This window comes from Grammomys surdaster, unplaced genomic scaffold (assembly GCF_004785775.1).
Source record: "Grammomys surdaster isolate TR1022 unplaced genomic scaffold, NIH_TR_1.0 325, whole genome shotgun sequence".
NCBI lineage: Eukaryota > Metazoa > Chordata > Mammalia > Rodentia > Muridae > Grammomys > Grammomys surdaster.
In genome coordinates this window covers 5,193,688-5,219,980 of record NW_021604744.1, presented here as the reverse complement: position 1 = coordinate 5,219,980, position 26,293 = coordinate 5,193,688, and the positions used below count along the sequence as shown (strand labels likewise).

The 26,293-nt window shown below is 34.4% G+C and overlaps 1 protein-coding gene across 7 annotated transcripts in view; it reads right to left on the bottom strand.

Moving 5' to 3' along the window:
* The window catches only part of Cd36 (CD36 molecule), a 52,566-nt gene extending 28,138 nt beyond the window's left edge, over positions 1–24,428 (bottom strand). For 2 of the 7 annotated variants that reach the window (XM_028778125.1, XM_028778126.1), the window contains exons 1-4: positions 24,319–24,428; positions 10,050–10,103; positions 3,398–3,491; positions 2,719–2,927 (exon numbers count right to left, since the gene is read on the bottom strand). In XM_028778125.1, the coding sequence (XP_028633958.1) occupies positions 2,719–2,838 (120 nt within the window). In that variant the 5' untranslated portion in view covers positions 2,839–2,927; positions 3,398–3,491; positions 10,050–10,103; positions 24,319–24,428. Of the gene's footprint in view, positions 1–2,718; positions 2,928–3,397; positions 3,492–4,375; positions 4,423–5,365; positions 5,470–10,049; positions 10,104–24,318 lie in introns of those variants that run through there. The other 5 variants (XM_028778129.1, XM_028778131.1, XM_028778128.1 and 2 more) reach the window with 4 other exon arrangements.
* Positions 24,429–26,293: the final 1,865 nt, after the last annotated feature.

The window sequence follows — 26,293 nt, the reverse complement described above, 5'->3', positions numbered from 1 at the left end:
CTCTTTCTTTCTTTCTTTCTTTCTTTCTTTCTTTCTTTCTTTCTTTCTTTCATTTTCTCTCTCTCAAATGAAAATCATACCGCAGAAACAAAACAAAACTAAACAAAGCAAATCAGACAAATAAACCAGAAATTCTAAACCAAATCAAAGCAAACAAATAATAAAACAAGAAGTCTACCTTGTGTATCCAGCTACTTCTTGGTCCTACATAGAACCTTTCCTGGTGTGTAGTTTAAATCATTCAAATTGATGCTACATTGAAGAAAAGTGATTTTTCCCCAAGCAAGTATTGATTGTAGAGATTCTCTGTTAGGGGGTGGGAATTTGTGTCCTCTTCCCTTCTCTTTGCTGGCTTTTTGTCTAGTTTGAACTTGTGTGGGTAATCTACATGCTGTCACAGACTCTGTGAGTTTGTATGTGCATCTGATGTATTGAAGACATTGCTTCCTTGTAGCCCTCTACTACCTGACTTTTACAATCTTTCAGTCTTTCCTTCTCATAGCTTCTGAGCCTGTACCTCTTCACTGCATTGAGTTGCAGCCCACAGCTTTTCTTCTACCATTATTTACTCTTTTGGGCTTTTCAAATAATATGTTTCTTTAGAATCATAGAAATTTTCAGTGTCTTCCTGAATATTCATGAATACTCTCATTTTTTCTTCCTATATAACATTTTTCATATTATATAAAACTTAATTCTATGCTCTCAAAAGTTTATCTATTTTTTTTCTATAAGACACACATTTTCTTAGATATTTCTTAAACATTTTTATTTATTTTGGTCCCAAATACTCATGCTACAAAATTGTACTTTGAAACAATTGATTGTCTAAAACTCTCTTTTTATGAGTTCTCATTATGAGCTCAGATAAAAGTATTAAAAATTTAATTCAGAATGCTGCTAGCACTCACATACTACTCAAGAAAGTTTATATGAACAAATTTTGTTATATGAAGAAAAGATTAACTTATCACTACTCAGCCTTTGTTCTTGCTAGTTTATAATATTATATCCTAAAAGTTTGTGATGTTTTTTGTTCAAAAGATAGTTCCAGTCTATGGGTAAACAGAGACAATAATCTATGATGATCTGGGTGGAAACCACAAGCAACAAAATAAAAAGGCCTAGATCAGTGACAGTTCCAGTCTCCCCACCCCTACCCCTCAACCCTGGTCAAGCAAGCCTGTCCTCATCCACCCCTATCCTTCTACCAAGAAAGATAATACTACTGAAAATTGAGTAAAAGATCATATATACATGAATATTACACACACACACACACACACACACATATATATATATATATACATTTCAAAACATTTATTGCTCAATATAACATGTTTTTTCATTAAATGCAAACATTTGGAGATATGTAAGTGATGATCGTGTAATTACTGAACGATATAGTGTGTGTCTATAGGAATTCTTACCTTTAATACTCTACACAGAGAGATGACAGCTAAATAATTCAATGAGAGGGAATATTTCATCTTAAATCAGCATTTATAATGAAACAAGTAAAATCACAAAACAGTAACTTCTATTTGTGAATAACTATATACTAGGGTTTTATATTAATTCTATTAAATCAATGCTCGTGTGAAAGCAAATACCACTTTCTTATATCTTGAAGAAGGCAATGTACCAAAATTAACAGGTAGATAAGTGATTAAATGGTCTTGGACATAACAGAAGTTTCAGTACAAATAGATACAACGAATCCATTTCTCTGGTTCTCCTGTCTGCAGTATAGTTACTGTTGGTCTAGGTTGCTAGAATCAAAACTAATGTGGGAGGTGAAGTCAGTGTTCCCACCTATGATATTGGGGCATTGTTAGTTGTTAACTTTTCAAATGAACATGGATGCCTCTGGGCATGGCAGAAACCCCTTCTCTACCCTTCACTTTGTTCTGGATAGATTTCTTTCATTTGGGACCACTATTTTCAAACTGCTGAATTTCCTTCAGGACCACAGCAGATAGGCTTCCCTTAATATATCTTCAATTCACTAAAATTTCTTTGAATTTAAAGCTAATTACAATGAACTAGGGAGGCAGATTAGTTTTACATATCCATATATTTAAATCGCTCCAATTTGATTTTAAAGATCCAGTTCACTGATGTGTGTCAAAATGTGTCCTACAGAACATTTTCCCTGAAGTTTGACAAAGCCAAATCTCAATGTGAGGAAACAGAGACTATTTATTAGAAATGACTATTACACCTATTTAAATTAGCAGTTTTTCAGAGCTCTTCATTGAATATTAAAGTTTTTAACGTGCAAACACGTGAATTTTTCATGGTTAATTAAAATGCAACTACTCTTATAAACATACTCTTACAAAATACTTATTTGAAAATTTCTATTCAAAAGCATGTCAGTCTATTCCAAAAATAAAGAAAATTATTTCTACTAAACTACACAAATATAATCTGCAGTTTTACCAAAATTTGACATGTTTAAGACTAGTAATGTATTCCAGTCCATTTTACATTAAACTCATAAGAATGTATGTGTGTTCATTTTGTATTACTTTGTAATGTTTCCCACATGCTTATGTTATCTTGTTAGGTTTCTATAATTTACAATCACACTTCTTATTCAAAGCATAAAATTACCAGGCAACACAAAACAAGCAAGCATCCAGATCAGTAACACAATAACAACAAGAGACACGGAAATAAGTAAATGGTACAACAGATTCAGTCATCTTTTACCCTTTTAATTGTGTTCTCAACAAGCATGTCTCCGACTGGCATGAGGATGCCACCAAACACAGCCAGGACAGCACCGATGACAGCTCCGGCAATGAGCCCACAGTTACGATCGCAGCCCATCCTCCTTGCGCAGCAGAATCACGGTAGAGGACTTGTTTCTCACCAACTCCCAGCTTCAATCACAATGTTTTCTGTGTGGCCTGGTTCTACTATTAGAAAGAGGTCATAAAAAAGAAGCTTAAGTATCAGCACAAAAAGATCAAAGTACAAAGAAATCATGCTGCAGGTACTGATACAGATGATTTTGCCAACTAACGATAAACAAATCTTTTTGTTTGTTTCAGCTCACTAGTTTTCTACGTCTTACTCCTTCATCTTGTTCACTAATCCCCAGCAGAAGCAATATTAGAGAGTGTGTGGAGTTTTAAAACTCTTCTGTTTTGTATTTCCATCCCTGGGTGATTAACATAGTATAATCTTATCTAAGGAAAGCCATATAAACACATTCCCCTCCTAATACACCTTATCTCAGCATGGCATGCTGTTTCATACCTTCACCCCCATATGGTTTCTCCACCCATTAGGACCCTGAATGCTCTGCCAGGAATTCTTCTGCCAAACACATGTGGCTGGACTGATAAGCCTTGTCTACTAAGCCATGACGGTAGTGGCAACATACCTAATTCATGCATAAACAGCAATATATGAGTTGTGTGAAAAAGAATCTGTTGAGACTCAGAAAGGATCAATACTTCAAATCATTTGTAAGCTACCTGTCAAAACAAAAACATGCAGAGAAAAATCACATCATCACAAAGTTAATACTAGTATATTCTTTAATGTAATCATAGCATTAAAAATAATTCCACTTCTTTTCTATATTTTATGTTCATGCCTGAAAGTTTCCCCATACAGTATGGAAAACATTCAAGAAACTTTTTAAAAGTAAATATGGTTTCTACTTTCATTAGCAATGATTTTGACAAAATACAGGTTAAAGAATTTGAAGATACAAATATATATCACACACATACGTGTGTATATTGATTTGATTTTTGTTTCTCTCAAAGATTCTTTTACATATCCAACAGTAGTAGCACTAATTTTTCCTATGTAGAGATTCATGTCAAGGCTCTTAAATACAGCGGTATGGCTATTATGTACTCCATGCAGGCAGTATAATCTGTGGTATCTTCTTTCATGCAGCTATTATATAACATTGGAAGAAAGCAATTTACAGAACTACTGGATCCTGCTGCAACAAAACTAATGACATTGTGTCTTTTTAATCAATGCTTGAAGAGGAAGTTGGGCTTTGGTGACAGTTTTATGATAGTCTTTTACCTTTCATGGTGTGGTGTATATCTGTGATTTGTACTTTAGAACAGTTTTGTGTTACACCAAAATGCCCATGCCCAAGAGGAACACAGATGTCAATAGAACCGAGAAAAGATAAGGCAGACAGGGAGCATTTATAAAATACTCTGTATACAACCATAAGCCTTTCTCAAAGGTAGAGAAGCACAAACAGTCCAGACCCTTTCCGGGCAACTGTACCCCCTCTGTAACCTCTGGCACTTTCCTTTACTTAGCCCTACTCCCTTCACCCAATTGGAAGATCTGAGACTTTTCTTCAAACAATCTTTCAAGCACTCACAGAACTGGTGAGGAGGCTGGGGTTCTGCCAGCAGTAAAGGAAGAATCATACCTGTGAGGCAGAAATGAAAGCAGTGGGATCCAGCAGCCAGCACAAACAAAACACTGGAGATAAAATAAACCCTGACCTTTCTGCCTCCTTCTAAGAGGCAATAAAGAAATACTCAAGTCTCTCTATATCTTGACTTTTCTAATGTTTCAAAATAAGATCTAAAGTGAAAGTGGCAATTTCCTATGTAAGTAGCAGAAATAATATTCACCCATTTTTGGTTGTTTTCCAAGTTGTTGCCTGGGAGACCAAAAGGTATGGCAACAGTGGTTACACAGCAAAGTGATAACCCAGTGACCTTTGTTTCTGACACACTTCATATCTGCCTAATACTACTTAGAAAAGTTTAAGAGTACCTCTTTAAGAAAGTGTGACCTATGATCTTAGCACAGGGACAGGAAATCTTTTGTGTTTGGTAAATATAAATTAATTAGATCTAAGTAAAAGCACCCAATGAGTTACTTCATTTGGAAAGTTATTTAATGCCTGTATGAACATCATTAAAATTATTTATTTGGGGCAGGCAGATAGTATAGTGCATAAGCACACTTGCTGCCAAGTCTGATATGTTGATTGGCATCTACAAGGCAGAAATACAGAATTAAACCTTGAAAGTTTTATACACACACACACACATTTTAATAAACAAATGTTATTAATTATTCAGGAAAATCATTTACAAGTAGAGTATCAAGTGACATTAAAATTAGAATATTATTGCTTCTGAAGTAGATGTGTACATATTTGCCCCTTGTTCAAGTCTATGTTACAATAAATATAAATTGCGAGTATGTCATTTCCAGATTTTTTTCTTATTGAAATATTTCTATGCATGACTGCGAAGAGTTTCTACAAGAGACGAAAAGTTATAACAGCATCTACTGGAGCACCCAAGAAACAGAACCTGCTTTTCATTGCCAAGAAATCAATCAGGAGACGTACAGCAGAATAGTAGTCAGTAGATAGAGGTGGGTGTAGACTGAGTTATGTCTGCTTCAAACAGAAGTGAGAACGTGCATATGTCCCACTGATGCTGAGTCAGACTCCTTAGAAAACAAGAATATCAAGAAATGTATTTAGTTAGATTATAATATTAAACCTTAATATAAGAATTTATCTAACATTCTTTCAATCGTGTGCATTGAAATTTCAATCATTTCAATTTGATAGAGTGGAAGAAGTCAACTTGTCCACTGGTTCATATGTTTAATGATTGATTCATGATCGTAACAAAGTTTCTGGGAATGCTCTAAAAATAAGAAAGATCCTTTTTTTTTTTTTTTTTAACTGGGGCTCACTGATCATCATTTAGTCATTTAACATAAAGAGGAAGGGAGAATTTATAGTATGATCATGCTTTTTTTTTTTTGACCTGAGACCATAAATGCTCAGGTTGGCACATTCTAGCTAGCAGCTTGGCCATCCATACTTATCTTCAGAGAAACGTATGGTCTTTTTGAATACTTTTTGTCAATTTAGCTATTAAGAATTCCAAAGTTTGGATCTGAGATTACATTTTTCTCAATAGCACAGCTGGTCATATTTCACATTAAGCCATTGTATTTTCTAACTTTAATTTTGTGATATTAATTCTATAGTGCAGATATCATTTGCAATAAACTATTTCCTGCTTAAAGTACTGAAATTTAGAAGGCAATGAATAATCAGGACGAGAGAACTGTTTGTACTAATCTAAAAGAGGAAAGGGTATAGGGCGGCATGTTTTAAAATGTCACTAGCTACAAATCTGTCAGCTGCTATCTCTCATACAGTGTATAAAATACATATAGATTCCTTTTTCAGAACTTGAGAGTGGATTATATATTTTTCAATGTCTTTAAAAGAAGCAATGGAAGTGGAATTATTATTTTTTTCCTGGTGTTGTCAGATTGGCAGAGTACTCCTACTATGAACTTTGAAGCACAGGGCCCTTCCACTACATGGGAAACCTAATAGAACCTGATAGAATTGAGCAAAGCCTGAGGTAGGATGAACTATAAACAGCGTCCCTGGTAAATAGGCCAAACATTAGAGCAAATTCCCTGGTGGAATCTCTAATTATTCCCACATGTGTTTCAAACTGTGTTCCCTCAGAAACTCCACCTAGAATAGGCATGGCCCACAGGTAACGAATGCTGAGCTGTGAACAGTGAATATGAGAATGTTTCAGAATCAGACTGGGACATGAATTCTATGTTTTCCTCCATCTACCAAGAGCTAAAAATTCCTATTCTACATATAAAGCTCCTTCCACTTGTTACCATAGGAAACCAGTCCACAGAACTCTGTAGACACTGTCATCTTTTCATACAGAATCTTCCTTACCCAAGAAAAGATCAGCACCTACCCATGATGACCTAAGGTGAAAAATATAACTAGGGATAATTTAATGAATAACAGGTTGAATGTGAGTACAGAATTTTTTCAAAATGTATTATATCCTTTTCACACATTTACCCTCCACCCTATCTATTCGTATTTACAAAGCCATATTTCATAAAGAGAACATATACATTTAAGCATAGATTAACAATTTTATTTTAATTTAATTTTATTTGTCAGATGTAATTGTCATCTCAGAGGCCTACTGCTGAATAAGCTCTCCCTTTCTAGCTCTTTCAGAATTCTGGCTGACTGGTTCAACTCAGCTTTTCTGACTCAAACTCTTTTCCAGATTGACTGATTCAAACTGGCTTCTCTCAGCTTCTAGGTAAGTTTCTCTGAGGCTCTCCACTGCAGGGCCTCTCAACTCAGTTACTCCATTGAACTGACTGACTTGAACTCATGCCCCTGAATGCTGGGATTAAAAGCAGGTACTACCATGGTTGAACCTACGCATTTCTTTACACTGACTTTGCTCTATCCTTGGGTGGTCTTGAACTGCTTGAACCCAAGAGAGCTGCTTGTCTCCTGGGATTAAAGATGTGTCTGCATTCCAGCCAGATCACACAAACCTAGGAGGCCTTTGGATCTGATCTCTTACTAGACCAGCCACGTTACTGGATTAAAATTCCTCTCCAGGAAGGTGCTCAGTTATCTGGTAGTACTTGATTATGCTGAAACAAACTTTATAAAATTATGTGTAGAAATTGAACTCTCTGGATAAACAACACATATGATTCAGTGTTAAATACAAGCCCAGAGAAGTGCTAAAAAGTAGAAGATGATAAGAATTACGATTTTGCTTTCAGCTCTGACTCATAGGAGCTTTAAACCATCACTTAAGAATTCAAGGGTTCTGCAGAAAACTTATAAGTATCTTGACAAGGTGACCTTGAAATTCTCATCGTATGTCCATCTGCATCCTAATAGATTATAGGTGGACAACATTTACACAAAATAATAAAGAAATCAATAAATAGGTAGTTATAGTGTCAATGAATCATTTCATTAATTAAAATTATTAAATTATAATAAAAACTTGTCTTAAGGATAACCTTACATAATAAACAAAGAGATTGTAGTACACATATAATACCCCAAATCCTGCAAAGCTAAGCATATCTTTTAGAGGCTTAACTTGGAATTACATATATAGGTTTGAATTTATTCCTTTTGACATATTGGCTTAAACTTAACAACAGGAAAACTTCATTAGCGAGCAACTCCAAGAACATCTGATGGTGGATCCAGGAAGTATCATCTGCTTTCCTAAGCCTGAGAATCAATTTTATAACTTCTGTAAACTGAGTCCCCAAATTGATAACAATGAATAGACCTAGAAATGAACTGAATTCTGTCTGATTCAACCCTAGAAATGAAGTGAGACCATATACATGTGGCACTTGTAAAAATATTTGTAATCATTGAACCTAGGTAGCATTAGTATTTCTTTCTTTATTCCAAATTCTATTACAGTTAGACTATTACTACAAGATTTTCAGGGGTTAAAATCTGAAGTTAGAAAATATATAATCAGTTGTGGATTCTTTGCAAATTATTTTTTATTCTATTTTCTCTGAGGTTGACATAGATTAAGAAAGATTACAATTGTGCAATAAAACCAAACACAAAAAGAAGTTAAATTTTGCACATAATAAGTTTCAAGTATTATGTAATATTATTTTAAGCAACTGTAATGTAGTAATAACTAATGTCATATTGCCCAATACAATAATTTGGAAAACTGTAGTAAATGTGGTTATATAAAAATTACATAAATATTTTCAAATTTCAATAAAATCTGATTTGTATACATTGCACATGTAATATTAAATTTTTGTTCAATAGTAAAATAGCTATTCTATCAGACAATGCACTTGAAAATTTTAGTAAGTTAACTATAAAGTTTTGGATTAAATCACAAAGTAGTAACAGACATGGTTCCTTCAAGAAATCAAAAGCAAAATAGGCAAAAAAAATAAAATTATTCAAATTTAGAGAAAAATGACCATAATTTTTATTAAATGTAAGAGCAGCAACTGTGACTTTGAAGATGAATTCCAAAGATTTGAGTACACTCTGTACAAATACCCCACCCATTGTTAACTTTAATATTTTCTCCAGGCCACCCTGCTATCTGTTAATCTGTATTTGGTTTATTGTTCTGGTTCAATAATGATTTTGGTAGAAAGAGTTTTTTACATTGTTCATTTAGTTACTCTAAAAGACACCTGAAAAATCAACTAGTAATTTTTTTTTGAGGATTTTATTTCTACTTATTCACAAAGCAGTATGTACAGCAATGTTTTCTTAGATTTTCAAAAGATATTGCTAACTTAAAATTATTTATGAAAGAACTGGAAAGTCCTGGGATCCTTACATCTTCAAAAACATTTCAAATTTATTTAAATAATTTATGCCATTTATATTACTTACAATTAAATAGTTAATTTTTCTAAAATGTGCTATCTATCCTTTAAATTCAAAATTATTTAGGAAAATAACTTACTAATATTTGAAACAATATTTTTTTTAATTTTCAATGGCATTAATTTTCTTTTATTTTTACATTTAAGTTGTATACAGATGCACACTAATTGACTTTAACGTTATCATTTGAAATAACTCACTCCTTTTGAGAAGTAAAATATTTTTGTACATAAAAGAAAAGTGCTTGGTAAACGTACATGTAATACCTGCCTTACTCCTAACTGTATAGAAAAAAAATCAAGTAAAAATTGTCTATTGAAACTTCAACAAGCTAATGACCCTGAACATCAACAAATAGTTAACAAATTACACTCAGTGTTGGTATAAAATTTACAAGTCATTTATACACTAATCTCACTGTATCAATACTCATTAAAATGTTCTTTATCATATTTTAAAGTAAAAATCATGGTTAAATAGAGAAGTTTAAATAAAACCCAAATTAGCATATAAATCATTTTAAATATTGACAAAGGGGGGTTGAAAAATACATGCTATCAAAAATAATAAACTAAAATATCACTAGTCACTGAACACAATTTTAATACTATCCAGCAAAAATGTAGGAAGGTCTGTAAAACAACACATAACCATTCAAATAAAGCAGATAGACTGTAAGAAACCAATGGATTTACTTACTCTTCATTTTACATTTTTCATAAGAAGTGTTTTAAAAACTATCACCTCCTATTAGTGTAAAGGTAGAAAAACTTTTCATTTTTTTATTATGAAAGGGGGAAAACATATAACTTACTTTTGAAAGGCGAAGAGACCATCCACCAGTTTCTCCACACATTTCAGAGGGCAGCTGTGAAGAAGAAAAGGTTCTCAGTAGAAAACCCCTACTCTGAATTCCTCACTACTGATGTGTGTGAGAGTTGAAGTGAGCTTTTAAAAAAATTCAGTGTCTGATGCCAATTTGTGGTTTGTTGCCAGCGGAATTGAAAAAAAAAAAAGAAAAAAATAAAGGCACACTACACTGCTAGTTAAGCACATAGGGGTCTATTTCTGGTGAAGACCCATCACCTACATCTGAAATACTCAGCAGCAGTGTTTTTTTTGTTTTTTGTTTTTGGCCATGTTCCCTTCCAAGTAAGTCAGAGGCCAGAGAACCAACGGAACTGATTAAGTGAGCCACCCTTTCTATACTTTGTTTTCAAGTGTAATCATTATTCCAGATGCTGGACTGCAGAGAAGGGGAAGTAAATTAGGGAACTCGTTGATCTGTCACAACAAAGCCTGCAAATCTCAGACCATAAAGTACACAGAAGAATGTTTTTCTATACTACAGAGCATGAACCTGAAGACTCTCAGATTCATAATTTGTAAAACAATTGGAAACTCTGTCAATCAACAGGAATGACAAACAAACTTTACAAGAGGAAATGGTCCATTGTTCTAGGTGGAAGTTCTTAACTATTTGTCATTTTTTTTTGTTGTTAATTTAGCTGAAATTTCAAGAGGATGGTGACATGCTTATAAAAAAATTAGCCTAAATATTTTCATCCAAAATAGAAACTGCAAGTACTAAACAACTCTAATTACTACTCAGCACAGCATCTCAGGTACCTCAGACACTTCTAGACCTACAATGTGAAGAACATTCTCACAAAGAAACCAGTTGCTGACACAAAAAACCCTCATGAGGTTATCCTGGCCAAAAGCTGGCAAGCTCCCTAGAAAATCATCTCCAAGTTGCTCCTGAAGTGAACCAAACTCAGAGTCACCGGCAAGAATATATTTAGCTCCTAAACTCAGGGTTAAGCCAGTCCTTGGTCTTACATTATGCCTGCCATGGGTGAGTGACCCTGGATGAGCACCCTCTCACTTACAGGGGTGAAAAGTCAATGGAGAACATCAGAAACTCCTTCTTAGATTTATGTTTTGCTGAGATTTCCAGGGGATGACACCAATACATTCATTTAACTATTACCAAGAGGTCATTAACATATTTGAGGTTTATTGGAATTTTGACTTTGATTTTAGTGGGAAAAGAGAAGAAATCATCTTGTAAACCCTCAATATAAATTACTTATCCTTTTCATATTGAAGGAGTTACTTGTAGGGAAGGAAACCATAGGCAATCCTCTTAAAACTGTGAAAATTTTATCCACATTGCATGATATAACAAAGGATGATAAAGAATACCTTAATAAATATTTTGACTGGGATTGTGTATTTTCTACATATTTATTATGGACTACAAACTTTTTGATATAAATACTTTTTTCTCAGATTTAATTCTCATGCATAGAAACACCAACACAACCATCTAGAGATAGGTTTCCAACACAAGGGTAGATAAAATAAGTCTTAAAGAGAATATTTAACAATATTGGCAAGATCAATACAAAATGAGGGAAATATGGGTACTGACAGAAAAAGTTATTTCCTAAAAATGTGTGTGTACATGAACATTGAGTTCACTTGGGTGATTATTAGTAACGTTATTGTCTTCTGTATCTTCTGACTTTCTCTGGAGAGTAAAATGTCACATGGTCCATTGAGCAGGCCAAAACACCAAATTTACATTCGCAGGGACCACTGGTAGATGTTATTCAGCCTCATAATCAACAGCTCTTGCTATTTGAGACTCAAAAGGCACAGAGTGGAGTTAAATTCACAGCATGAATTTTCAAGAAATAACAACTTGAGCACTAAGGGAGCCCATGCCATGTTGATTTAAGAGTTAAAGACTTGGGTTGGTTTTTTTGTGTATGTATGGAGAGAGCAGGTATGTACATACATGTGTAATCATGTATGTGCGTCAATACAGGTGCATGTCTCCATATACACATACATATGTGGAGGCCAGAGTACAACCATAGGTGTTACTCCTCTGTATGCTAGCTATTTCTTTTTTGTTGTTTTATGAGACAAGGTCTTTGACTGGCATCAGGGACTCCATCACTATGAGAGGTTGTCTGGCCATAAAGCTCCAGGTGTATTCCTATCTCAACTCCACAGCACTGGGACTAGAAACATCAGGCCTGGCCTTTTACATGGATTCTAAGAACAGGATTGGGATCTTTAACTGCTTTACTGTATTTCAACAGGCCTAGGTTTTCATTCTTAATATCGCTTGATACAGTATTTTGAGCCAATGTGTTTCATATGAAGTTTACCTAGTCTTATAGATATCTGTTCCAGCCATAAATAAACAGATATGAATGGTAGGATAGAAGCATCAATGGCCATAAGTCAACTGAGGTTCAATGCTCTGGGAAGTCTCCTTGCCATGAAAACATGAGCAGATGTTGGTTTGAATCCTGTTCTTATTCAGTATGACTAGTTAAGTGTGCACCAGGAGTTAGGTAACCATCCCTTATGGTGTTTTTGATTGTTTTGTTCTGCTGTTTTGTTGTTATACATGAAAAAAATTCCAAAGTTGTATATAGTATGCTGACATGTTTACACTGTAAGGTGATCATCAGACTTAATATGACTTCTACTTTTCTTATTTTAATAAAAAATGTTAAAATTTAAAAAGGTATTAAACACTAATAAGTTGTGTAGTGTGCAACACTTGACAATGCCTGAAGCTGCCATCAGTCAGTCAGGGTTCCGATCCTGACACTCCCATTCCTGAGCCTATAAATCTTTGTTTCTTCCTTGCTTTGTTTTCCCAAAGATCACTTATCATGGCTGGAGAAGATCTACAACTGACTGGCCTTTATGTGCTGTTTACACACCTGCTGGGATGTTTTGTCTATGAGGAAGGGTTGTCTGTTTTACTCTAACTCCCCAGAGCACTGAACAGGATCATAAGCACTCCGCAATATACGAGAAGCCTTCAAACACTGTCCACATTGATTCATACAGAGCTCTGAGTTTTAACAATTACATTGGTCAGGGTCTGTTTTTGACCTTGTGGTAACTATTTAAATACATTTCATCGCATTTTCTGAAGCCTACAAGTCATGTTTACCTTAACAGTTACTGAAAATATTGCCATTTTTTCCTTCAGAGTTTGTTTTATATTTTTCTCTTATTTATTAGTAGAAAAGTAGAAAATGACATTTGAGATTTTAAAAAATATTCAAATAAAAATGTCAGCCTTTCAGATGGATCTAGGCCCTCTGCACATATGTAAGACTTGTGCAGCTGGGTGAAGATACAGGACTCCTAAAACGGCAGCACGTGCTGTCTCTGACTACATTGCCTGGCTTAGGATTCCTTTCCCACTACTGGGCTGTCTTTTCTAGCCTCACTAGAATAAGGTCAGATAGTCCTACTGCAACTTGATGTGACATGGCTGGTTGATATCCATGGGAGGCCTCCCCTTTGAAAAGAAAAGAGTAAAAGAGGGGGATGGAGGAGGTGGAGGGGAGCGGGAGAGACTGAAAGGACAGGAGGGAAGGGAAGTTGCTATCTGGATCTAAATTAAACAAATAACTTAATTAAAAAAAACAGGAAAAAAATTTAAAATTTTGCCCTATTAAAATATTTTTAAACTATAGAATTTAGTATTTAATTCATTAATGTTCTGTTATTTGCTTTTAAAGGTCTTGCCACAGTTACAATGTCTCTTTTTGGTTTGAGATTATGAAAATAATACCCGTTACCCCACAGTCTATGACTATTTAAAAAATCCTTCATGGCAGTAGTTTCGACAGCTGATTTATGAAGTTCAACTCTTGTAAAAAAGGAAGTACAATAACTTGACTACACAAATATTGGGACATATTTAAGAGGCAGATGACAGATGCATTACAAGAGTTCTAGAAAAGGGGTCACATGACTCATGTCTAATTCTCATATAGTCACACTAGGATCTGAAACAGAGCATGACATAGTCATTGTGTCACTGATGTCTTTCACCAGTGGAAGTGGAAGCCCACACAGTCTACCTACACCCTCAAGCTGAATAAAACTTATATGGTGGCTATAACCCTAAAAATGTAGGTTTACATGAAAATTGAGGTTGTTGGTGATTCACATTAATTGACAACCGTTTAGGTTATTTGAGTTGCTTTCTCTGAAAGTTCAGCAAATGAAAAGCAACATCTCTGTATGACTAAAATTGTAAGTGTATATTGCATACATAACAAAAATTCTAAATATTTAGGTAGTCATAAGCTGATATTGTTGACCCACTGGGCATTTACTATCTGATAGACATTGGACTACTTTGGATTCTTTCAGTTGCCCATGATGCCCTCTCATTAGACTTCAGAAAACACTGTCTCTGGCGTGATATTTGTGAAAACAAACATCAAGTTCTTTTTGGGGAAAGAAATAATGAATGGCCTAGCTAGATGGCTTATGGTCAAAAGCATTTACCATGCAAACCAAAGTCCCTAAGATTAATCCCTGGATATGATGGTGGAAGGAGGAAAAAGACAGCCAAAGCTGCCTTAGGACGTCCACACATAAGCCATGGTACACACATATCCACAGTCCAAACAAATACAATAACACTATGTTAAATAAAATAAGAAATGTTAAATATACTCTTAATATCTAGTTTTATGTATTCTTTTCAAATTAATGTTTAGAAATAAAATTAAAATGATCTGATACTGTATTAAGAAAATTATGTGTGCACATTATAAACAATGAACAGGTAGTAATTAATAATCAAATAAGATAAAATGGCATTTTAATGCCCTGTAAATTAAATAAAAACATTAATTAACAAAGTAATACTAAGGAAATCATTTATTACTTAATATTCTGAGAATAATAAAGATTGCCCATGCAGGCCTAATTTACACATGTGTGTTATATGCATGCATATATAGAATATGAGCATACATCTAGGCTTTTCAGTGTCTAGCCTATTTAAATATTAGAAGTATTGAATGCATGTTATATTACATTTGTCTCATAAAGATGCAGAATATTAATTTGTTGTAGTACAATTCCCATAAAATATTGAAAACATAAGTGAGATTGCTAATATTGCTTTTAAAAGAAAATTCCAAAAATCCTCTCAAAGGAAAAAATGTAGACTATTAAGGCAAGCTGTAGACTAACATCACATGACCCAAATGAATCAAAAGAATCTGTGACAGAAGCATTAAGACCACAGAATAACCTTACTTACATGCTTAAGAGAAGCCATAGTAGGAGCTGTGCCTAAATGAGAAAGAATGAACAGAGACCACCTCTGTATTTGGGGAAAACTCTTATGTGGGCTTGTCTAGGTCAATATGCAAATCTCATGAAGCAGTGAAAAGTATTGGCAGCCCCAATTCTTACGTGAACAATTTACTAACACAACTTAACTCTGTAAGGTGAGGGAAAGGAAAGTGGTTGTTTAAACCATAAAAGATATACCCTAAGGAAATGTTCATTTCAACATAATTTGTGAGGATATCTGTTCATATGGCACAAGGGAGACCATAAGAAGAAAAGAAAAAAATAGGTAAAACAATTTGAATTCAGTGAATCATGAGTTGAAATAGCAGGACATAGCACTAAACAACAGCTAAAGCAAGCATTGAGCCAGTGTACAATGAATAAAACATGAAAAAGAGTTTATTCAGTATCTGAACTTCAAGGTTTGATGACAGAAAGTAAAGCACTTATTTTGATTGGGGAAAAGCAAATTTTAATAATGAGGTATTTTGTAGCAAAGCCAGGCTATAACAGAGTTCCTGAAGTGAGTGTGTGCATGGGGTGTTTAAAAACAGAGTTAATAGAAATAATACATTAGAAAAAAGAATAATGGTATGGCCTTTGGGTTGAACAAAATAATATGATTTGTGATACAAAAATAATATCACAATATTATGCTGTTTAAACAGTAATATGATTGAAGTATATGATAAATGCTTTAAAACAGAAAGATTTTCATTTTTGATTAAACATTAGAATTAGTGATTTATTCTATTTATTAAGTATCCTTTATGAGACCAACTAGACTGTACTAAAAATGAAAATAAAAAACAAAACTTCATAAGTAACATTTGATATTTATATCTTAAGTTTAAAGCCACAACAGCAGAATATAGCTTCTGAAAGAGTTAAATACCTATACAGACACACAAGCAGAGTCACTGACTGACCCCAGGGCATGGATGGAAACTTAATTATACTTCCTTGTAAAGCCAAGGGAGATATATTCTAAGAAGTATCTTACCTAACAATAGCTTAATTCAAATTTTACCGCATGGAAAATAATATGTCTTTGATGCTTTTTGCTGTTGTTGAATGAAGAAGTATGGTCCTTCTTCCTTCACATTCAAAGAACCACTTGGCACGGACACTGCCTCTGAGTGGCACAGCAACCTCGCTTAGGATTTACACATAAAGCAATGTCCAGCCTTACAGTGAAATAAAGCCCCATTTCTCCAGTTTGGCTCTTGAAGATCTATTCTTGGAAAAGTCAATAACTTATGTCTTTCAAGAAACTGGTACTTTTTAAACCAAACCCCAGAGATCTTTAAATAGTATGCTTAGGGAACCAGAAAGTTGATAGAGCAGTTAAGAACACATGCTACTATTGCAGAGGATCAAGATTTGCTTCCTAGCACCTTCATGTTAGTTCACAGCTACTTATAACTCTAGTTCCAAGGGATCTGATACTTTCTTTTAAGCAAAACAATCAGACACATAAAAAATAAATAAATGTGAGAAAAACAATGTGCTAAGGATTTTCAATCATCACATTAAAAGTGGGAACATTTTATATTCCAAGATTTTTTTTCAGTTTCAACCAAGCATGATTCAATACTTTCCAAACTATATAGACATGTAAATTTTACATACTGTTAATGTATAAACATATAGAAAATACTGAATGAGGTCATAAAACCTTCAGAACAAAATGTTTTTTCTTGGATTGCTATGAATCATTTAGATGTCCTTGCTTCTTCTTCTTCTTCTTCTTCTTCTTCTTCTTCTTCTTCTTCTTCTTCTTCTTCTTCTTCTTCTTCTTCTTCTTAATTATTATTACTATTATTATTATTTATTGGTGTTTTGAGACAGAGTTTCACTGTGTAGGCGTCGCTGTCCTGGAACTCACACTGTAGACCAGGCTGGCCTCGAATTTACAGAGATTTGCTTGCCTCTAACTCAGGAATGCTGGGATTAAAATTGTGTACTACCACTGCCTTTTATTTCAAGTTTTTTATGAATACATCCCAGAAAACAAGACTCCAGAAGAGTAACAAATGTCAGGCTAGCAGTCCATTATATATATGACAGAATATAAGTTCTGAATCACCCTAAAATAGAGAACTTTCCCATGGTCGTGTGTGTGATTTGCTATAAATGTTACTTGTTTAGATGAAAGAAGTTCAAACCTTGTGGAGCAGAAGAGGACATGATCACTTAGGAATCTCTACAATTAAGCAGTGGATAACTAACAGAAGCTTAACTAACTGATTCATCCTTTTCCTGACCCTGACAACATAGCAGAATCATTAATGTTTGTTCCCATTATTGAATAATGTCAGTGATTCAAGTATTTCACACTGTGGGCCACAGAGAAGAAAATCATCTTTCTGTCTCTTTGGGTTAGGCATCAGGAACTCTATCTTTATGCCAGTGTCTACGAACTCCATTGACTATCTTCTCTTATCCTCATGAAGATAATGCTTCTCTTTTGTTCCTGGTTATAACTGTTGCAAACAGTAATAGGTTGTGAAACTTTATGAGCTACAGAATATCACCTTCAAATGACTTTGCTAATGAATAAGTTCTGTGACATTTCTGTAAGGAGAACAAAGGTCATGTTAGACTTTTAGGACACATCTTTGTTTGGGCTCTGAAAGCTCATAGCCTCTTAGCTGTGGTTAGCAAAGCATTCTACGAACCATTCTATTCTATAGTGCCTCCAACTCATGGGTGAAAGTGCTAAGGTGAGATGCTCATGAAAACAGAGTATATTTTGTGGTGCTCTATAATACTGCCTTCACTAGCAACATACTGCTTTGGTGTTCGGAATGAACATGCTAAGAGTGTCCCACAGTTCTCTAAACTTTATGTAAAGGGCTGGTAGCACCATCCGACATGTCTGCTACACTCCAAAAATAGTTTTTGGATGTGCTCCAAGATATTGGTAGGCCTGTTTTTCCTCTCATTTTCAACAACTCCTCAGGGAAAATTTGATAGTCACACTACTTGGAGGAAAGAGGATGAGTGTAAGTAGAAATTTGAAGTGAAATAAATCAGTACAAAAACCTAATAATCACATTCTGTGCAAACCTATTAAAAGCTATGAAGATGAGTAGCCCAGAAGACCGATTCCATAAAAAGTTGTCAGAACAGTCCTGAATTTTTGCCTTCCTTAGTTGCTTTAAAGCAGTCACTGTGTACTTATTTATTTTTGAGTGTTTGAGATCCTGTTTTGAATTTAATTTTCTTTCAAAATTACATCTGCTTTTAAGTACGTGAATTTGGGATTACATCCAAACCAATATATTACAGTTCCACATACATGCGCACAAGTTCTTAAGTCAGAGGAAACCATAAGTTCCTGTGGTCCTTGACTCCTTTTATGGATATGTTCATTTTATCAATTTAGCAGATGTTTATGCTTTACTGCTTCCAGTGGCAGCTTACCACATAGAAATAAAGTGAAATGTGTCTCAGCCAAAACTGCAGATTTTCTGATGCTTCCTTTCTTGACTATATACATGTACATACTCTACTCTTTGAAAATATATGAAATTCATCAAGTGATCAAAATTAAAATGTGAATGAAAGAATTGAATTTTTGTTATTTACTGATCACTTTCTGGATTTTCTGCTATGTCATTTGAGTAAAATATAACCATTTTGGTAATATTTTCTTTTATGCATTTTGGTGCAAATTAATAATATGTAAAACTTTTCTTTCTAGTTATAAAATAACTGTCTATGATGAGATTACACATTTATTTTCATCAAATTCTATATAAATAAAACCAAGCAATAGTGTATAATCTATTTTAGAAGAACCTAATACGAGTGTGTTTTGAAGAATTTGATTTACTATGTAAAGATGAAGCTTAATAAATCCATTTGACTAAATTAATCCATAACAGTTCAGTAAGTCATGCACTTTTAAAAAGACTTCAATGTTTTAAGAGTTTTCCAGGTTAAAAAAAAAGATAATATTTGTTCCAAATTAATATCTTCAGATCCTTCATAAACTAATGAGAACTTGCTGTTCTCAAAATTATGTACCACCATATATCTTTCCGAGATGATCTTTGACACTGTATGAGGAATCAGAATTAAATTTTTCCTTTTTAAAAATATTCATTTGCATGTATGCATGAATACATACAGATGCTCCTTGGTGTGACAGTAAGCCAGAGACTGATGTTACCTGCCCTCAACAATTGCGTTCCACATCATTTTTTAGGAGAGGGTCTCTTATTGAACCTAGAGCTCATGGATTCTGCTAGGCTGGCTGGACAGAAAGGAGAAAGACTCTGCCTATCTTAGTCTCTTATTCTCGAGTGTTATATTTACAAATGTGCAGTACTGGTGTTGGCTTTAGCATAGATGTTGGGGGCCTGAATCCTGGTCCTCCTGCTTGCACAGAAAAACTTTGTCAGCCTAACCACATATACTTAAATAAACAAAAATCAACTAACTTGTAAACAACCAATTAATTCACCAAATGTGATCAAGAAGAGTGTTTGAAATAATGTTTTCTTTAAGAATAGAAGAAAAAAGAGAAAAATATTCTTATATATAATGAGTTCTATAATGTACACAATAAATATGTAGTAAAATGACATGCATATGACCACATTATAAAATTCTGTGTGTCTTCAGAACACTTTAGTATCCTTGCCATAGAAATCATATAATCTCAAGTTCAATTTCTGAGTAGCAAGGTAGGAGATTATAAAGTGAACATCTATAACATATTTACTGTGAATTATTTCTTTAATTTGTACAATATATCCCATTATTTAAAACAGTAAGCAAAACATTATTTTGTGCAAATATCCACTGAATGAATATTAAATAGCCTATTATCAAGATGTGCATTTAAAAGAGACATGTTTATATTACATACCTTTTCCAGTTATTTGATACAAAATTTAAACAGATGGTAACTTTCCAGGTGTAAATTTTTTGGTTTAGTAAACATTAAGCACACAATGTGACCAATAAAAGGTGTAGTTTCCTTAAACAAAAACTAAATGTGTTACGTGTGTACATATATATATATATATATATATATATATATATATATATATATATATATTATGTCACACTAGCAAATATTTACATGGATAGCTTGAATTCTTCTATATAATATTTGGTACATAATTACAATGAACAAATGAATACTACTGGAAAAATATGCTTTTCTTAAATATTTTAAATGATATTGTGTGTAAATTTTGTAAAGGAAGTCTCTAAGAGAAGACTTTAAATTGATAGTTGTGAAGATGACTTTCAAGATGTAAAGCAAAAGGAAACATGGCCACCATGCACTCTTCTGAAACTTTTGATGGAAGGCAAAAGGTGTTGGCTATATCGGCTCTTAGAACTTATTAGCTGGGTGATGGTAGTTCACATGCTTAGTTGCAGCACTTGGGAGTCAGAAGTAGGCAAATCTCTGTGTTTGAGGCCAGAATGCTCTACAGAGCAAGTTTCAGCACGACCAGAGCTACAAAGGGAAACCCTGTCATGAAAAACTAAAACAAAACAAAACAAACAAAACAAAATGAATTTTATTGTAAACTGTTAACCTAAACATAGATAAAAATAGATGGGTTCAAACTTTCAGAGGAACTGCGAGGAGTAGAGAAAAAGGAAACTAATCAAGATATATTGTATGAGCTATAAAAAATTAATTTCTTTTCTTATTTTCTTTTGGTTTTGGTTTTGCTTTTTGAGTTTTGAGTTTTGCAGACAGAGTTTTTCTGTGGAGACTTGCCAGAGAGGAACTCACTTTATAGAGCAGGCTGTCTTTGAACTCAGAGATTGGTTGCCTTGGCCTCCCAAGTGCTGAGATTAAAGATGTGAGTCACCACTGTGCAGCTAAGAACCTATTTTTATATAAAATGGGAAATATTTATGCAACACATGATTTACTTAATGAATGCTCGTTAGAATCTTGAGGAGCTCTGCGTTAGGCTTTCAGTGGACCATTAATTCCAGAAAACAGCCCAAAGTTCTATGTTTACATTTGCGCCTTCTGCAAGTTTAGGCTTATTACCATCTAGAGAGACATCATCTACCTGTGCTAATATACTAACTAATTCACAGATGTCAACCATTTACAGAATCACAAATATGAAGAAGTATAAAAAATTTAGTATCTATATTAATTGTGATATTTTCTGTAATAACCTAAGTCAAGTTGTTTCTTCTCTCAAGAGAAATATTAACGGGGTGAACACTTAAATATCAAAACAAAATGCATAAATGATAATGCCCAGGAGAAAAGAACAGCAATAGAGCCTTGAGGTATCTTGTCTCAGGAGAGCCTCTGCTACTGATAGTGATAAACACAAAGTTAGATTTAATACAGAGATAAGCTAAGCACAGTATTTACATAGGGAGAGCTCAAGTAAGAGCAAAGCTTCTACATGGCACAAATGTAGAGAACAGGGAAGCTACTCCTTGACTCCAATGGCAGAGCTAGCCACAAAAAGATCAGAGTCCCAAAAACACACTGTGGTGAGGAACTTCACAAACTAAAAGGATTTCTCTGTGCCTTTGCAATGACCTCCAAAATGCGCTCACCAAAGAAATTTGATTTCTAGTATAGCAGATTACATAGTTATTAATGTAAGGTCTTAAGGAGAAACTATATAGCAATATACATATATATGGTCTTTAAATGAGTTAGTAAAACATAATAAAAATAACAGCAAGTTGTACTATATTCATAGAATATGTAAATATAACTAAGGAGTCAAATTTATAACATTGATACAATTTATAACTTGATATAACATTTAAATAAAATTCTGTCTCAATTTTGTTTTTTCATATTTTTAATGCACCATACATAGTTCTCTCATTCATAATATATATATATGTATATATATATATACATATATATATATATATTCAGAAAAAATACATATTCATACATATACATAGAGAGAGCAAACAGCAAACAGCAGATATCACAAATTTAAAATAGAACACGTATAGGAGTAAAAATCAATTTCATTATATATAATCTATTAAAAATAGATACAGTTCATATTTGAGTTTATTAACAGACCATTTATCATGGTTGCATAACTAATAAAATTACTGAGATTATAAAAGATATTATCTGAATATTCTTACCAGTAAAATATGGAGATGTAGCAGAATGCCAGCTAAGTTTGCAGTCACTGATAACTTGGGTTGCCATAGCAAGCTCATAGTCACTGAGTTTCTAAGCAACCCAAGGCTCCACAGACTGCACTAGGAGTCTACTGATCTTTCATCATCTTTAGTGAACAAATATCACTGTTGTGGTACCAAATCTAATAAAAGATTCTTTAATTATACAGTAAAGCAGTGACCCTCACAGGTCCCCTGTGTGGATATCCTTGGAGTTTATGAAACAGTATTTGCACTGGGAATTGTTTGAATGTTTACAGTGCTAAGCACATAAAATTAAGTTTAGAAAGTGATCAGTATTTCATATAAGTTCATATTCATTCAACAAACAAGCTGAAACACAACATCTATCTGTTCAGAGATAGTAATTTATATAATTTTATAGTTAATGAATTTACTGTCATTTAATACAAAATAGGTTTTGTAGAATTACTTTATAATACATCACTTTGGTTTGTAGTTAGTATTTAATGCTTTAGGTAAGCTAGATTATATAAAGTAGAAATTTTCTGAGACTGTGAAAGTATAGTTTGTCTACAACATGTAAGTACCATTTTTAATTGCCCAAAGGAGAAAGAGAATTGGACAGATCCAGACACAAGCAAAGTTGTAATTTGGTGAATATGCAAGTGTCTTCCAATCTACAAACACATTCAACCCTGGATTCTCCTAGTGCCCACTGAGGCTAATTATGCCTGCTGCCCTGTGTTCTAACTCCTTAGGCAATATTGCTAACCCTGTAATGTAACTACAGTCAAGCTGTTCAAATATTGCTGTAGAGCATTGCATCACAATGCAAGTCAAAACATAAAGCATTGGCTAGTAGAAGGATTGTATGTGACCAATAAGGCAATGTTGCCAATACCTGATTTTGCATACCTTTTATTATTAGCAGAGTATTATCATGAAAACATCTTGGTAGTGATTTGTGAATTGAAAACTTTTTAATTTACATTCAGGATTTTATTACCCTATTAACTATTTCAGCAGTGTTTCAGTAACTAATGTTAAATGAGTTACATATTGCAGTGATGAAATTTTTAACTTGAGAAAAAGAAAATGAAGTTGCAAAATCACCTCACAAATAGTTCTCAGATGACCTGTTGACTTGCACCGTGCCAGGAAAGCCAGCAGCAGGGACTGCCTGTGACCTCTGTTTATTATTATCGGTCACCAGAAGCAGGCAAGGACATAGCCTTCTTTCTGAAAGATTACAAAGACAAACCCTCTGCTGCAAAAATCTTCCTAGGCTAAAGCCTTGGTTATAATGCTTATCATGATTACTTCTTCAGAAAGAAAAAGACCATCTGCAATCTACCAGTCTTCTTAAGGTATATTAATAGATAGGCAGATAGACAGATAGGCAGATAGGCAGACACAGACAGACAGACAGATAGATAGAAATAGAGATGTATATATAAATATGCCCCTCTAACCCCATTAACATGTCCCTCTAATGCAATATACATATATAAAGAGTATTATAATGTAAAATATTACTGAATCCTTTTTTTTCACTTAGTATCATAAACATAGCTGTCAAAATTACAGTAAAATTAGTAGAGCTGATAAGGTATCTACTTTCTTTCTCAATTTAAAGTTTGAGCAGAACATTTGAATACATATAATACTTCCCACTTATTATCCTTTCTGTAATTTCTGAAAATCTCAATTATACTCTAAACTCTACCAGAAATAATGCCATCCAAGGAGCTGGTTTTACATTTGTAGGCACAAGTCTAGATCACCAAATTTTAGTCTCGGTAAGTTTCACTTACTACACAGAAGTAATCAACTAGAAGTCCGATGAGAGAGAAGGCGACGAGCATAAAGGAACCATCAGAATGCAGTTGCAAGGTTACAGAGTCACTGAAATCTCCAACCCTGTTTGCCCTAAGTCAAATCACTGCTGCTCACCACTTAGCCCCACCTCCAGGTATCCAAGAATGGCTGTGGAGTTTTGATTGACACTCCAGTGCACCAATGAAGTTTCTGGACCAAAGTAAACCTGTCATCCAGCATTTGCTAACCTGTCCAGCTTAAAAATGAACTGTTCTTTGAGAGAGAGATAGAGATAGAAATAGAGATAGAGATAGAGGTAGAGATAGAGAGAGAGAGAGAGAGAGAGAGAGAGAGAGAGAGAGAGAGAGAGAAAGAGAGACAGAGAAACAGAGAGACAGAGAGAGAGGGTTACTCCATGAAGTTAAAAGAGCAGAGGAGCAGATCCCTCTCGAGGGAAACATTCCTCTTAGCTCCACTAAGCATCCTCAGCAATTCCCTTGACAACATCCTGTGTCTTAGCAATAGATAGGACATTATAATCATAACATTTTCAAAAACTTTTTATTGATTCTTTGTGAGTTTCACATCATGCACCCCAGTCCTCCTCATTTTCCCACCCCTTCATGTCTTCTCTTTGTCTTTGTAGCTTCCCCCTCAAATAAAACACACACACACACACACACACACCACCACCACTAAAAACAACAACAACAATAACAACAACAATAACAACAACATAACAATGACAACAACAAAAGCATAGAAAACATCTCATTGTGAAAGCTTTAGTATGTCAGGGTATCTCACAACAAATCTCTCTGTCTACACATCTTCACTTGCAAATGTTCACTGCACTGGTCTAATTCGAGATCTCTGCCTTCTGTGACCCCCATCAGTATTATATCCTCATCAGGATTCCTCTTGCTTATCCTGTTGTTGCCCTGTGTCATAGAGATCCTGCAGCTTTGGAACAGCACGACTGCTCCTTTTGTGCGTTGCATCTGTTCACAAATAACACAGATTTGGGGGTAGGCCAATCTAGAGCTCAGGATCTGGGCCTAGATGGTAGCTCAGCAGGTCAGTCCACTGACTTTCTCTTAGTGTCACCACCAGGGAGAGCTTTCCAGCACTGCTCTGACTAGGCAATATTGGAGACCAAGTCTAGGTACAAGGCTCAGGTCCTGAGACAGGCAAGGGGGATTGGCTCAAATGAAGACGTTGGCCACCTACTGACTTTCAACCAAGTGGCTCAGGACATCTCAAGCATCTTTGTTCATACAATGACAATCCTGCTCTCCTGACTAGTGACTTCATTGGTTATTTTATTTCAAAGAAATCCTAACATCAGCATTATAAAATTTCCATCATTACAAAATGCTCCCAATAATTTTTCTACCTCCTTTCTCACGACTGCAGGGACACTCACCCCACCCCTAACTTTATTTTGCAATAGTAAGCACAAATTCAGCAAGCCAAAAATAATTGTCTAACTAGGCATGTCCTGTAGACATGAGCCCATACCCAGCTTGTAGCAAATATACAGCTAAACAAGGTAAAAGACAGATTAAATATTTGTGGATATAAGTCCAGTCATCAAATAGCACCCCTGTGTCCTGATACATTTTTAAATTGCACCCAGAGACATGCTCACTGTCCCAAGCAACCTTTTCGTATGTTTAACTACCAATTTCTGATACCGCCTTTCCAAGAACCACTTTTAAGTCTCTTTGACCAGACACAGCTTCCTCAAAACAGTTATGCAAGCAGGAACTACTGACCTCCAGAACTGCCACGAGCTTACTCAGCATGACAGTAGCTCTTTTTCTAGAAACATGATGACAAGTTCCATCATATCCAGGATTAATTGTCACATCTGGAGAATTGATAGTCATAGAAAGAGAAGAGGAAGGTTTTACCCCTCGATTGAGTTTTGAGAAAAACAGAATCACCCATGGGGCTTTCAACCTGCAT